The sequence below is a fragment of the Haliotis asinina genome, chromosome 11, assembly GCF_037392515.1.
Source record: "Haliotis asinina isolate JCU_RB_2024 chromosome 11, JCU_Hal_asi_v2, whole genome shotgun sequence".
NCBI lineage: Eukaryota > Metazoa > Mollusca > Gastropoda > Lepetellida > Haliotidae > Haliotis > Haliotis asinina.
The window spans coordinates 25,493,663-25,506,978 of record NC_090290.1 but is presented as its reverse complement, the minus strand read 5'-3'; the positions used below and the strand labels follow the sequence as shown (position 1 = coordinate 25,506,978).

The 13,316-nt window shown below is 40.0% G+C and overlaps 1 protein-coding gene across 1 annotated transcript in view; it reads left to right on the top strand.

The window, feature by feature from the left end:
* The window catches only part of LOC137256255 (uncharacterized), a 36,726-nt gene extending 28,689 nt beyond the window's left edge, over positions 1–8,037 (top strand). The window contains exons 4-5 of the mRNA XM_067793987.1: positions 6,964–7,099; positions 7,660–8,037. Of these exons, the coding sequence (XP_067650088.1) occupies positions 6,964–7,099; positions 7,660–7,670 (147 nt within the window). The 3' untranslated portion in view covers positions 7,671–8,037. The remainder of the gene's footprint in view (positions 1–6,963; positions 7,100–7,659) is intronic.
* The last annotated feature ends 5,279 nt before the right edge of the window (positions 8,038–13,316 follow it).

Genomic DNA, 13,316 nt, shown 5'->3' with positions numbered 1-13,316 from the left:
CTATTTCTTTACTGTGCCCATAAACCATTGGGTATGTGCATAATGTGATTTATCATAGTGAAATTCAGTGAAGTGTGAAAAGAAATATGCTATGCATATACTTATTTTTAAACTTCACGGAATTTTCAATAATTCATTTGTTACGGTTAAGAATTTACCGTGACAAACAATGTAAGAAAAAACCCTCTGAAACAGCAAAACAGAGCAAAGACAAGTTTAATATATTCAAGTCACAAGTCATTATAACAATATCTATTTCAAATACCATACAAGTGAGAAAAAATCTAAGGGAAAGGGTCACAAAATATATAGTATAGCAAACTCACCAAAGTCTTGGTGTGAGAGAGAAACAGTCGTGCAGAATGTAACACGGCGAGCGGTCTGACAGCAGTAGATGAAGCGTTGGCAGAGGCAGAATGATAAACTCCAGCGAATGCATATGAATGTGTGTATCTGTGTCGCTCACAACACGGCAACCAGCCTTTTTATATACATTTTCAGTCGTTTCTCGAAAGTACGAGCACTTACTGACATGCCAACACTGTAGAATGCCCTCGAAACAATGTCTCCCGGAGATAAACAAACAGGAAGTCAAGCGCAGATAATTCCCGGACAAGCTTGCTGCGAGAATCCTAAAAATGCGGATCATCTATTACACGAAATGTGACCCATCATATTTTATTATTCTAAACACTAAACATTGTGACCCAATAATAATTATTACTGAATCAATAACAAAATATACAGAAAATACACATTCGTAACACATTTAAGTAACTGGCAACTTACATAACAATGTTTCAATATAGTGGTTATCGTTCCTTCATATTTAGCCGAAATATAAACAAAAACATAAAGAGTTTCTTGAACAAAATCATTTGTCTGTGATAAATATATTAATGAGTACATTATGACTAAACATAAATAATGAACACAGCTTAATATCCTTTATTACGGATCCTTCACCAATACATTCGATTCACGTCTCGAGAATGCCATCTCAAATGTTTCTTAAATTAAGGACCAATTTGTATGCTTAAAGCGAATAAATCTCCACCAAACCTGTGACACACACTCGCAGTCTTGATGCCATGGTTGTCTCAAGTGACTGATGTCTTGTCCTTTACTCGAAGTTAAGGTCGTTAATTTTTATAGATTGATTTGCTGTTAAGATCGTGAAAGTTTAGAAGGATGTCACTTGAATCTAAGAGGGAAAAAGTGGACCTGACTTGATTTGTTTGCATTCAGTTGAGAAATAGTTGATGTGGAAGGAGAAATATTCGATGCTGATGTGAAAGTACAAATAGCCGATACCTGTGTGAACATGGGAATAATCAATATTGATGTGAAAGTAGAAATAGTTGACACTGACGTAAAAGTAGAAATAATTGCTACTGGGGTGAACATAGAAATAGTTGATACTGGCGTGAAAGTAGAAACAGTTTATACTGGCGTGAAAGTAGAAATCCTCAATGCTGATGTGAAAGTAGAAATACTGATAGTTGATACTGACGAGAAAGTAGTGGTTGATACTGGTGTGAATGTAGAAATAGTTGATACTGATGTGAAAGTAGGCATAGTGGATACTGGCGTGAAAGTAGAAACAGTTTATACTGACGTGAAAGTAGAAATCCTCAATGCTGATGTGAAAGTAGAAATACTAGTAGTACTGACGAGAAAATAATGTTTGATACTGATGTGAATGTAGAAATAGTTGATACTGATGTGAAAGTAGAAATGGCTGATCCTGACTTTAAAGTAGAAGTAGCTGATCCTGATGTGAAAGCTGACATAGTTGATGCTGATCCAGCCCAGTCACTACGTCCGTCACCTCTTGACTCTCCAACACGGAACATCGCCTTTGAAAGAATGCACGCCTGAGATTACCAATCATCTGTTGCCATGCGTCTAAATGTTGGTTTGAGCAAGATATCACGACTTGCAGCTCGTTTCAACCAAACAGGTATAACAAATGAGCGTCCACGTACAGGCAGACCTCGAGTTAACACTGCAGCCCAAGATCAGTGCATCCGGGTACTATATTAGCGTGACCATACTGCCACAGGTGAGAGCAGTGCAGCCGGAGTGCCTTGACTTCGGAGGATATCGGGTTAAACTGTACGGAACAGGTTGAAAGACACTGTTCTGAGAGCCGGGAAACCCGACGTCAACGTCACGATCAACGTCTCCGTTATCTCCATGTATCCGATATATTGTATAGACATTAGCTTCTTCTAAACTGGTGTAAAATTTCATGTCCTAAAGTCTTTGTGGACGAGTTATACGTGTTTGAAACTACAACATGCGTTTCTTTCTTTCTTTTCTGTATAGTTGATAGTGTAGTTTGTGTATATCTTTGTTTGTTTCTGTCGCGAAAGAAAATACTGGTGCAGGTTTGGTAGCTGAAGCAAAGACTCAACGTTCACATAGTGACGTATCTGGGGTAGGTTATGATATACATTCACCCACACACAGTGTACGTTTTCATATACACAAACGCTTGCGTGTGTCAAGCAATGAGAAATGCTATACAAATCCAATTAGAGCAATGGTTTATTGCTGTTGTGGGTATAAACATGGAATCAGCCAAATACTCTTGTAGCCGTGTTGACTGACAACGGTCAGATTAGCATGTGAATGATGTTGTATTCTGTCGGTCGTATTCACCTCAGTTATTAGGAGAAAGCCCGTGGCACTGGTGGCAATGATTATCGACAACGAGCTGCACTAGTCTGTTGAAAAGGGAAACATTGAAAGAAACATAATGAATCACGGAATGGAATTATCGCATTCTGCCAATGGAACCAATGCCAATGGAACCAATGCCAATGGAACCAATGCCAATGGAACCAATGCCAATGGGTGTTGATGAGAATGCATGGATCTATTAGAAATAGATATTTTACAGAACTCATTTATGACCTTATAAACTATTTATTCAATACGGAATCGTGTCATTGTGACCCCGTTGCTCTGGAGACAAGTTAGGAAGTAACAAGGTTTAAATGTGATATAATACGATAATACTGCTCCCTCCCACAGAAGCTAGGATAGAGCTGAAGCAGTGTCATCAAACGGTATCCCTTATACCAGCTCACAGAAGTAATCTGACAACAAAGAAATCATATGTTCTCTGTTGATCCTTTGGTTTCCCTTGCCCGACTTATCCATATCGTTGCAAGGATTCTCCAGTGGAAACTGTGAGTGTGGTGCCGATAAAACAATCAACAATATCTTAACTGGCAAAGTGTTATCGGATGGCGATGAATAAGTTCGATGAGCTGACCAAACCTCCTGCTTTTGATGTCGTCTGCTCGGCTCGATAGAGCTATCGCTGATAATGGAAGTCCCGTGAGAATCATGTCAACACGATACGGGGGACGTTTTCACCATTGTAATCAAACAAGTGTGCACAGGAACATAAATCAATGACGAAATACCCATGGGGAGAACGACTATTGCTCACGTGATCTGTTTTATGTGCAAACGTCACATACGTCAAAGATAAACCCGTGACGTAAACAACAAAAGCCCGAAACAGCAGGTCCCAAATCACTTTTATACAATAGAGCTGTAGAACCTTGGGTGATAAGTTACCACACTGAACACGGAGCCTCATGAAACGATTGACGCCGAACTGTTTGAGTTGTCAGAACGAACACGCCACCTGATGATACTATTGACTCCGAAGTATTCTCGCAGAAATTACGAGACGAATATGAAGGCTAACTGTATTCGACGAGCAAGTAATTCCACTCCGATGTGAGAAAACATCCGCATTTTTATGCGACTTCATCACGTTAATGTCTAGTATCCCGACCGGTGCCCTTTTAACGTGTATCGGCCTGCAATGTCAATTAATATTGTAGCGGGGGGATATAGAATCAACATCCCATGTTATAATATGCCATAAAGCAACGTGGTGTTAGCACTGCACTCCATTTCATCGTAGCTATTGCACATACGCCGAGTTTGTCTTGTCGCTCCACTAGATTTAATTTGAAAAGCTTTTGATTACTTTCAGGGGAATAGAACTAGTTGTAAAATGGGAAAACGCAGAACTGGTGCATAATAATACATGACTGTTTCATTTTCGTGACATGCTGTCAGTGTTGCAGACAGACGAAGACCCTGTAACACTTCATAGTACAGCTATCGCTTGCACCTACATAGTCAGACCTAACAGTCAGTGATTGTAACATATCACTCAAACGAAGATAAAGAACATCTTTGTTTTCAGCCTATAATTAATGGTGGTAGACGGATATTGCAAAACTAACATCACGATCGTAGGTGTTTTGAAGCTAGTGTAACCCTGTTCTTTGGGACTTCGTGCTCAGGTGGTTGTAAACCAGGAACAAGCACAGCCAAGTCTTCGTGGATCGTATAGTGGTTTATTTAAGTTTGCATCAACAGTTATAATAAAGTGAAACTATTCAGATGCTTTACAAACGTACTGTAAGCAATCCTGAATAATCGGGAGGGCAGCGACCTCTGACCGACTCTCTTGGCCCCGCAAACCGTCTCCCCGAACCCCGTATACCCAGTCCTCCTTACATCGTACCTCGTTGCAAATGTCAATTGGTCCTATTAATCCCTCACTACATCACCCTCCGTTTATTATAACGATCCTCCGCTTGTATTCCCCTCTGACCATGATGACGTTCTTTACCTTTTCTGATACAGACATCACCCCAAGGCTAGTGATACTGTCCGATGTCAGCCAAGTTCGGACAATCAATTAATTACCTAAATCCCTTGCTATCTGCGCTTCCAGTTCTCACGTACAATTTCTTTTTTATTTAAAATACACAGTTCATGTACGCTTCCTAACTCATATAAATTATAATCTGCAAAAATTATTTTAATTAACATTTATATTAGCAAAAAAAACTTCCTTATAAACCGAGAGTGTTACACTAGTTTATATACTGAGGGAAACAAATAAAGGAACGCAGGTAAGTAAGACTGTTCCTTCATTGTTTTCCAGGTTTCTTCACAAGCTTCGTATTTCTCTGTAGTTGAACGTCTACAGAGAATAGAGACAGGAATACTGCGATGAAGTGGTGTTCTCTTATTTGTTTCTCTCAGTATATATACTACCGACAGAAAATAAGGGAACCAAGAAATTGAATGTAAATGACTTTGACTGTGACAGGGTCCGTTATCGTGGAGTATCTCCCAAACGCAACATCCAATGACAATGGAATTGCGCATAATGCATGCCCAGCACGTGCTACACGTGCATACAGAAGTTAACTCCTGTAAATGTACTGGAGAAGTCGCAATCACTAATGCAATAGAGATTGACACTTACTGACAGAAATGCCTCCGAGGCAGTATCTCGGTGAAGCAACAAAATGGAGAATTGTGGGGATGATAGAGGGGGGACATCATTATGTGAAGTTGCCCGGCAGATGGGTAAATCAAAAAGTGTAATGTCACGCCTGTGGAATAAGTACCGTCAAACGGGTGGGGTTGCAACGAGACCTGGGCGTGGTAGACCAAAATCAACGACACCACGACAGGATCGTCTCATTACGTTAATTACTCTACGCGATAGGTTTAAATCAGCCCCTGCCATCAATAGAGAATTCCGCACACTCACTGGAAGACGCATTTCAACCTCAACCGTTAAAAACCGACTCTATCAAGCTCGTCTGAAAGCAAGACGGCCTTTTACGGGTATCACCCTTTCAGCTCACCATAAGCGCCAAAGATTGGCATGGGCTAGGCAGCATCAGGGACGGGCTATGCGCCACTGGCGTTTCACCATGTTCTCTGATGAGTCAAGGTTTTGCCTACGATTCACAGATGGCAGAAAACGTTGTTGGCGTCGGAGCGGGGAGCGATATGCCAGAGCAGCAATTCTTGACCATGATCGATATGGAGGTATAGTGTCATGGTATGAGGTGGGATTACACATGACAGACGATCAGATTTGGTCATCATTAACGGAGCCATGACTGGTCAGCGATACGTTGACCAAATATTGCGTCCTGTTGTGGCTCCATTGGCTAGAGTTATCGGCCGCAATTTTGTATTCCAAGATGATAATGCCAGACCACATCGGGCCCGAATTGTCTCCGCTTATCTCCGACAAGAAGGTATCCAGACATTGGACTGGCCCTCTAAGTCCCCAGACCTGTCCCCAATTGAACATCTCTGGGACGTTCTTGGTCGAAGGGTGTACGCCAGGGACCCAGGACCCGCCAACCTGGCCCAGCTTGGTGCAGCTCTCCAAGAGGAATGGCGGGCAATACCACGGGCAACCCTCCGGAAACTGATTAACAGCATGTCATCAAGGTGCCGTGAATGTGTTGCCCAACATGGTGGACACACCAGATATTGAAATTGACGCCTAAAATTGATTTAGTGGATATTTAAAGCAGTTTCAAATTCGCTATTATTTCATTAGTTCCCTTATTTATTGTCGGTAGTATATTTAGAAAATTATTATATTATTCTTATTCTTATTCTAAATCCTACAATAAACAAATCATGTCGATAGCCACATCATTGGACAATATGTTACCGCCAGCGTTACTTTGTAGTCTCAATAAAACATTTTGGTTTTGATGCATGTAAATTACAAATAACTTTATTTGAGATATACATGAGTTTTACATATACGAAGAGAAACAAATATGTTTCCAGTTTTCATCACCGCAGCGTTATTCAAAGTTTTCTTGTGATCCTATATCTGTTTCTCTCAGTATATTTGATAACTCCTATGTTTACCAGGAAACATCTTTGTTTGGCAGAAAGATGGTAGCTGGAACAATTCCTATGGCACCCCGGTAATCCAACGATAAACTACCGGGTGCTTTGGCTTGTTTGTGGTGTAGGGTTGAATGATATGGTCTGTGTGGTTGTCAGTAATATGATCTATGAGGTGGTCGTCAGTAATATTGCCTGGGATGTGGTTATCAGTTGTGTATGTGAAGGTTTCTTGTGTTCCAGCTGGTTCAGGAAGGCAAGTTGAACCCCAGTGTGCTTGCCGTAGGACAGGGCAAGCCCGTTGAGAAGAGAATGTACATGGGAATCTGCATGCGGCAGTCACACAACCACTTCATCCCATACCCCTGCATGAGGAGCGGTCAGTAGAGTGCTTTGTTTGTTGTTAAATACTGCACTCGGCAATATTTCAGCTATGTGGTGGCGGACTCTAAATAATCGAGTCTGAACCTGATAATCCAGTGATCAACAGCATGCGTTTTGATTTACGCAGTTGGGATACGATGACATTTGTCCACCAAGTCAGCAAGCCTAACCCAGTTTTTCACGTGTCGGCAGGGTGGACATTGACGAAATAGGAGTCTTTGGGGATGAATGTTAATAGACGCGTTCTGTAGATAAAGACAGCTGTGGGCATCGAATTGGAACAACTTTAAGAACTAAATAATTTAGAAAACATCGTGAATACTTACCATAATACATCATAGGAGTACAATGTATAATATTATCCTCACGCTGAAACTTGGTTTAACGATGAACTTACACAGCTTGATTTGTCTCTGCTGCTAATGAGTTTTCAATTCACACGTTACATTAAAGACTCGCTCCCATTTACGTAGAGTTTGTATTTTTACCATGAGTGTGTTAGCATATCATGACAAAATACAGATAATCATAACATGTGTATTTTATCTATTTCAGGCCGCAAATGAGGTAGTGGCTGCACCAAATTAATGACATATCAGTTCTCTATTACGTCACTTCCTGTCTCGTGTGTATATTTCGCCATCTTTCTCCAACTGTCATGAAAGTACATCTGACTGAAGTAAAGGACTACCGCAATAACCCCATTGATTCATTAAATATTTCACATACATATTTATCTACAACAGTAGGATTAACAAAAAGCTGCATCTAAAGAGGAAAGACCAGAACGGAGTGTGTTACAGCAGGCGTCATAACAACATCGGATGACCATGAACTTGACCCACTTTGACCTGTCGCTCTCCTTAAGCCTCTGTATTAAAACGCCTCATTGAGAGTTTGTCATTGTTAATAAAGCATTGTTTTGCGTCACTATTTATGCGTTATGTTCTGGACCATTGTCAAATAACAGAAGGTTTAAGAGGACTGAAGTGTGTAGAAGTGTGCAACTCGTGGTTTGACACTCTGTTGAACTGTATTCTAGCTATCTAGTGGTACATACGTGAGGATAGTTGGAGGTGATGCTGGCCTCTGACGGTTACTACTTTGGTTAAACAACGGCCACAGGTATGGTGCTCACACAACTGGACACCAAGGTACCTAAATCTGCAGAAAGAATTGCATCGCCTGTGGTGAATGTGTCATAAATCCATTAAGTGAATGGCTGAACGAGTGACTTTGGTCGGGGTTTATGCCGCTTTTTAGCAATATTTAAAGCAACATCACAGAGAGGGACACCAGATATGGGCTTTACGCATATTGTATCCATGTGATGAATCAAACCCGGGTCTTTGGCGTGACGGGTCAGTCGAATCCATTCAGAGTACCCATTCTCTATTCAGCGAGCTAAGCCAGACAATATCTACCAGACTGTCCAAACCGCCATGCTTCAAGGTTGTGTTTCATCCATTCCCACAGGCGCATAATACTCACATTACGTCAAGTCTACAGCACTGTGGTGTTGAAAGTCTGGACTGGGACGATCCTATGGTGCCTGATGATCTTCTGGCCCCGATTTCTCGAAACAAACTTAAATCTGAGTTTTGACTCAAAAGGTTTTGCTCAAATCTGAGAAAACGCAGGAACATGCATTTTCCAGAATGAACGGAAATCGGTATCAAACTCAAACTTAGTAGACAATCTGAGTTTGGTGGACAGATTTCTTTAGGTGTTTGGACTTTTTCATTCGAAAAAATAAATCCATTGTTTCAAATTGTCAAACCCAGTTTGAGATTTGAGTGAAAACTTAAGTTTGTTTTGAGAAATCGGGGCCTGATCTACTACTCTGAGCCATGCCATAAGCAATGATCACATAATAACCGCGCGCCTTGTTTCCCACTGCATGTTACACGTCCCAACACAGTGTTATGAAGACAGGTTTTAACTCCCTCAATTCACTACCTCCGTCGGTTATTATAAACAAATTATCTGACAAGTCGATGTAGGATTCGAACCCACAACAAGCGGATCCTTGCGCCTAAGGGGCACATTAGCAATCAGCATTGCTCTTAATGAACGTCACTCGTGATCTGTCTTGCCTAACGTCATTTCCATCGTCCACATTAGCATGAGAAATACATAGTTATTAAACAAGATAAACTGACTTGAGTTTCCAAATCTGAAGATAACCAAGTCTGAGACTGAAGCCAGAAATATCTGAAACGTTTGATTAGGGTAATACTATGCCGAAATGATTCGCGAGTTGCTGTTCCAGTAATTATCCTGCTTTTTATCACACACATTATTTCGTCATTGTAATTAATGCATTTGTATATCTTGGTATCAGTAAATCGAATACGTAACATTAAAACATGATTTGTTGATATGAATCATTACATTTCGCAATTCACATCTAAAAATTCAATTTATTAAATCAATGATTATTCACGTCCTGGGTCTGAAATTAAACATCAATGCATGTAAATTAGCTAAACCATATTGGCTCTCATGCATTTCACTCCTTTAAATTCATGTCATGTCATATTGCTTTGTGGTTGTGTGTGAATTATTATTGACCGCTTTCAAGGCTTTATGTCTTTTAATATGATCAACATGACATTTAACTTAACCGCCCCACACTCCCGCGGGAACACATTCAAAGGAACAATTATTGTAAAAGAGGAAATCAGTGATACAAGAAAATTCAAAATTAATCAAAGAAACATAAAAAATAAGATATTTAGCTATATTAACATGTTGCTTTGAAGTGAAATAATATATTGATTTTATATCAAACAATTTAAAACGTCATATATTCATTTATTGACATCAAAATGTCAACAGTTGTGGTACCAATTACAGTTTTATGACATCATAACATTTTGATCTAATTGTATAAATAATTCATTTTGTAATATCATTAAATGAACTATTGATTTCGAAACAAATGGAAGAATTACCTTGTAAAGCTAAGCGACATATCATGAACGGCATTACGGTGTAGACGACACCACTACAACGACTGTGAATCATTGATCAACCGAGCACACATCACGGTGTAGACGCTACGACTGTGAATCATTAAGTCATTCATCCGTACACGCTTGTCGGGATATGTATACACACTGTGCAGTTTGCAGTATTTGGATAGCATGCAGTTCCGTAATTGAAATAGATATTTGACGCAATTTGGAAGTTACCACTTTTAAACTTATTAAAACGAATGGGAATACTTTTCACTTTCGGAACACTTTAGTTAATTAGACCAAACAAACCGTCTGGGGTCCAGTGAAAAGCGTGCTGGAATCTGGGTAGTGGTTAAAATGAAGAACTCCATAAAAATAAACTTGATCAACAACATGACTATCGATCTACGCAAATGAGATCAACCACGTCAGCGAGCCTGGCCACCCGATCCCGTTAGTCGTCGCTTACGACAAGAATGGGTTGCTGAAGATCAATTCTTTGACGGACCTTCACGGGTCTTAAGCAAGAGGGACGGTGATAAGGGGTGAAGTCCTGGTCTAGACTCGAACATTATTTACTGACGACATAGCTGGAATATTGCTGAGTTTGGCGTTAAATTTAACTCATTCACTCACTCTTCTAATTAAACGCCTTCTGTCAATGTCTTTAATGCAGACATTCAGCTATGGTGTGGACCTGAAGCATGTCACCACTATGCTAGTGACATATCTAACTAACACACGTATCCAGCAAGGCTTGTAAGAAACCTCCTGAAAACTATGAATATGCATGTAGCACATTTCTTACGAGTGTTATCAATGTAGCCCTTACAAATGCACATTAAAATGAAAGACAAGATAAACAAAAGTAACCTTCTTTCATGATCTTGATAAAAATGCGAATAATAAATATTCCTGTGTAACTGTAGGAGTACAGCTGACATCACCAAGCAACAGATCCAGAATAATGGCACAATGTGGTAGACAAAGCTGACTTCATTATTTGTCGCCAGAGTCACCAAACGTAGAGATTAAGAGCACTTTTTGAAGACAGCAGGAATATGGTGTTTTTTATCTGCAAAGTTTACTATCTCCTGAAATGACACAGTGCTGATAATATGGTGTTTAAGAGGTCAATGATTGGCATCCTCCACCGAGATATTGTTACCCTGGATTTAGCTAAGTTGCTGCAGCAGAAAGTCCACTATGATTTAGTAGGTTACTAACTGAAAGCGGTCATATGCCCAAGGAATCAATACCATGTCTTTCAAGTCGTTTCGAACAAAGAATATTTTTAAGAAGCAGTCATGGCACGAGAACAACGCGCTAGTTACCATAGGCTCTGACACAAAGCTACATGCTATATTGAGTAAGTAATTTATTGAAAATTATACCATAGTCACGATATTTCTATAAGTATGTACAGGTACAGTTGAGAGTGGCCATTACCACACCCATATGAAAGTATGACCACTCCGCATGCTGAACGTATAGTACTCTAGTACCACAACTGTCATACTTAATGTACAGTGGACTGCAGTAAATACAAATATGAAGTACAAAATATTAGCGTATCTGCATACAGTACGTACAGAAAATAACTGTATTTGCATACAGTACGCACAGTGAAGTACAGCATTTACATACAGTACGACAGTACCTACAGTGAATAACTGTATTTACATACTGTACGTACCACAAAGAATTATATTTACATACAGTAACTACAATAAAGTACAGTATTTACATACAGTTACGTACATTGAAGTACTGAATTTACATACAGTACGTACAATAAAACACGTATCTGTATGCAGTACTTACGCATACAGTGAAGAGTCGCATTTCGGTCAACCGTTAGACCTCCCCTCAGAGTCTATCGCCAAAAACGCAAAACTTTGATGATTTATATTCAGTGCTTGCGTGTCAGCGTACCCCGAATGTTCGGGAGACTTCACGATATCGATCACTGGATTATTTTCAGGCTTCTATCATACACCAGGTATGACGTCAACAAAGTTCAGCTAGAGGGGACCAAAGGTTGTGTGCAATGAGAGTTAATATGCTGTTTTTAACAAGCAAGACAAACCACTCTGTTTCCGCTTTGCACGTTGCCAGTGTAACTTAAGATTTTGTGTCTTTTTCACTCCCTAAGAACCTTTCAAGTGTCTTTTGTAAATGATGGTTTATTTAAATTCCATTAAATAATGATAAACCTGCACCCGCGTGTCACTGTTTAAGGCTTTTATCAAGATTTAGACTTCGTGACTTTTACACTTGCTGTAGTAAATACCTCGGTTCAATTTACAAGTCCATACATCGATATTTCCCGGATATTTACTGTCTTGAGATCACGACCCGATAAACGTATTGGTAACAGTTTCCCAAGTAGAAGATATAGCCCTTCATCCATACACGTCGGAAGGCATTTTGGTTATCGCTACGTTGAGACCATTATGTGATGAAAGGTATGGCTGTGTCTCTTGGCAACATCGGCAAATAACCCCCTGCCGAACGTCTGCTATCCCCCTTGAAAGCGCTAAAGCTATATCTGTTAAGCGACTGATCGCCCTATGAAAGCGTCCCGTAGATTCACATACAAACTTAATTTGTACAAACGTCGACGAACGGGCATTCTCCGTAGCTTTGATCTCTTTTTTCTTCCGGAAAACTTTGAAGAGGTTAAATTGGAAAGATACAGCAGTTTTTACATTGGCCTGGAAGTTGCCGTTTTCGTAATTGAGTGGAGAAGATATCGATTACTATGACAATACGCAGCGCACACATACATGCTTATATAAACACCAAGGCGAACTGGATACCGACATAAATGTCAGGTTGTACAGTTTTTAAAAAATATCTTCTTGAAATTAATGTAAATATATTGTTAAATATCACCGAGGACTGTTCCTGAGATTAATGTCTTGTGACATTTACTGCTCGGTTCTACTAGATTGCTGTAGCTCAAGATCGCGGATGTTGAAACAAGCCTCAAACCTAAAGGTATTTTTCAGCCAAAGATTTTAAGTCGAAGGGTAGGGTTGACTCACGGAATTTCGCAAATATTTAGTTCCTTGTTAATTCCTACCAGCCATATCAAGTATTGACTTCAAACAAACAGTATCGATTGTATATATCAATCAATCATAAACCCGGTAGTGTCTGCTCCAGCTGTCGGGAGTTGATGGGGAGTTTCTGTTCACGTTGAGCGTTACATGGTTGGATGGGGGAACTAAACAATGGCTGACT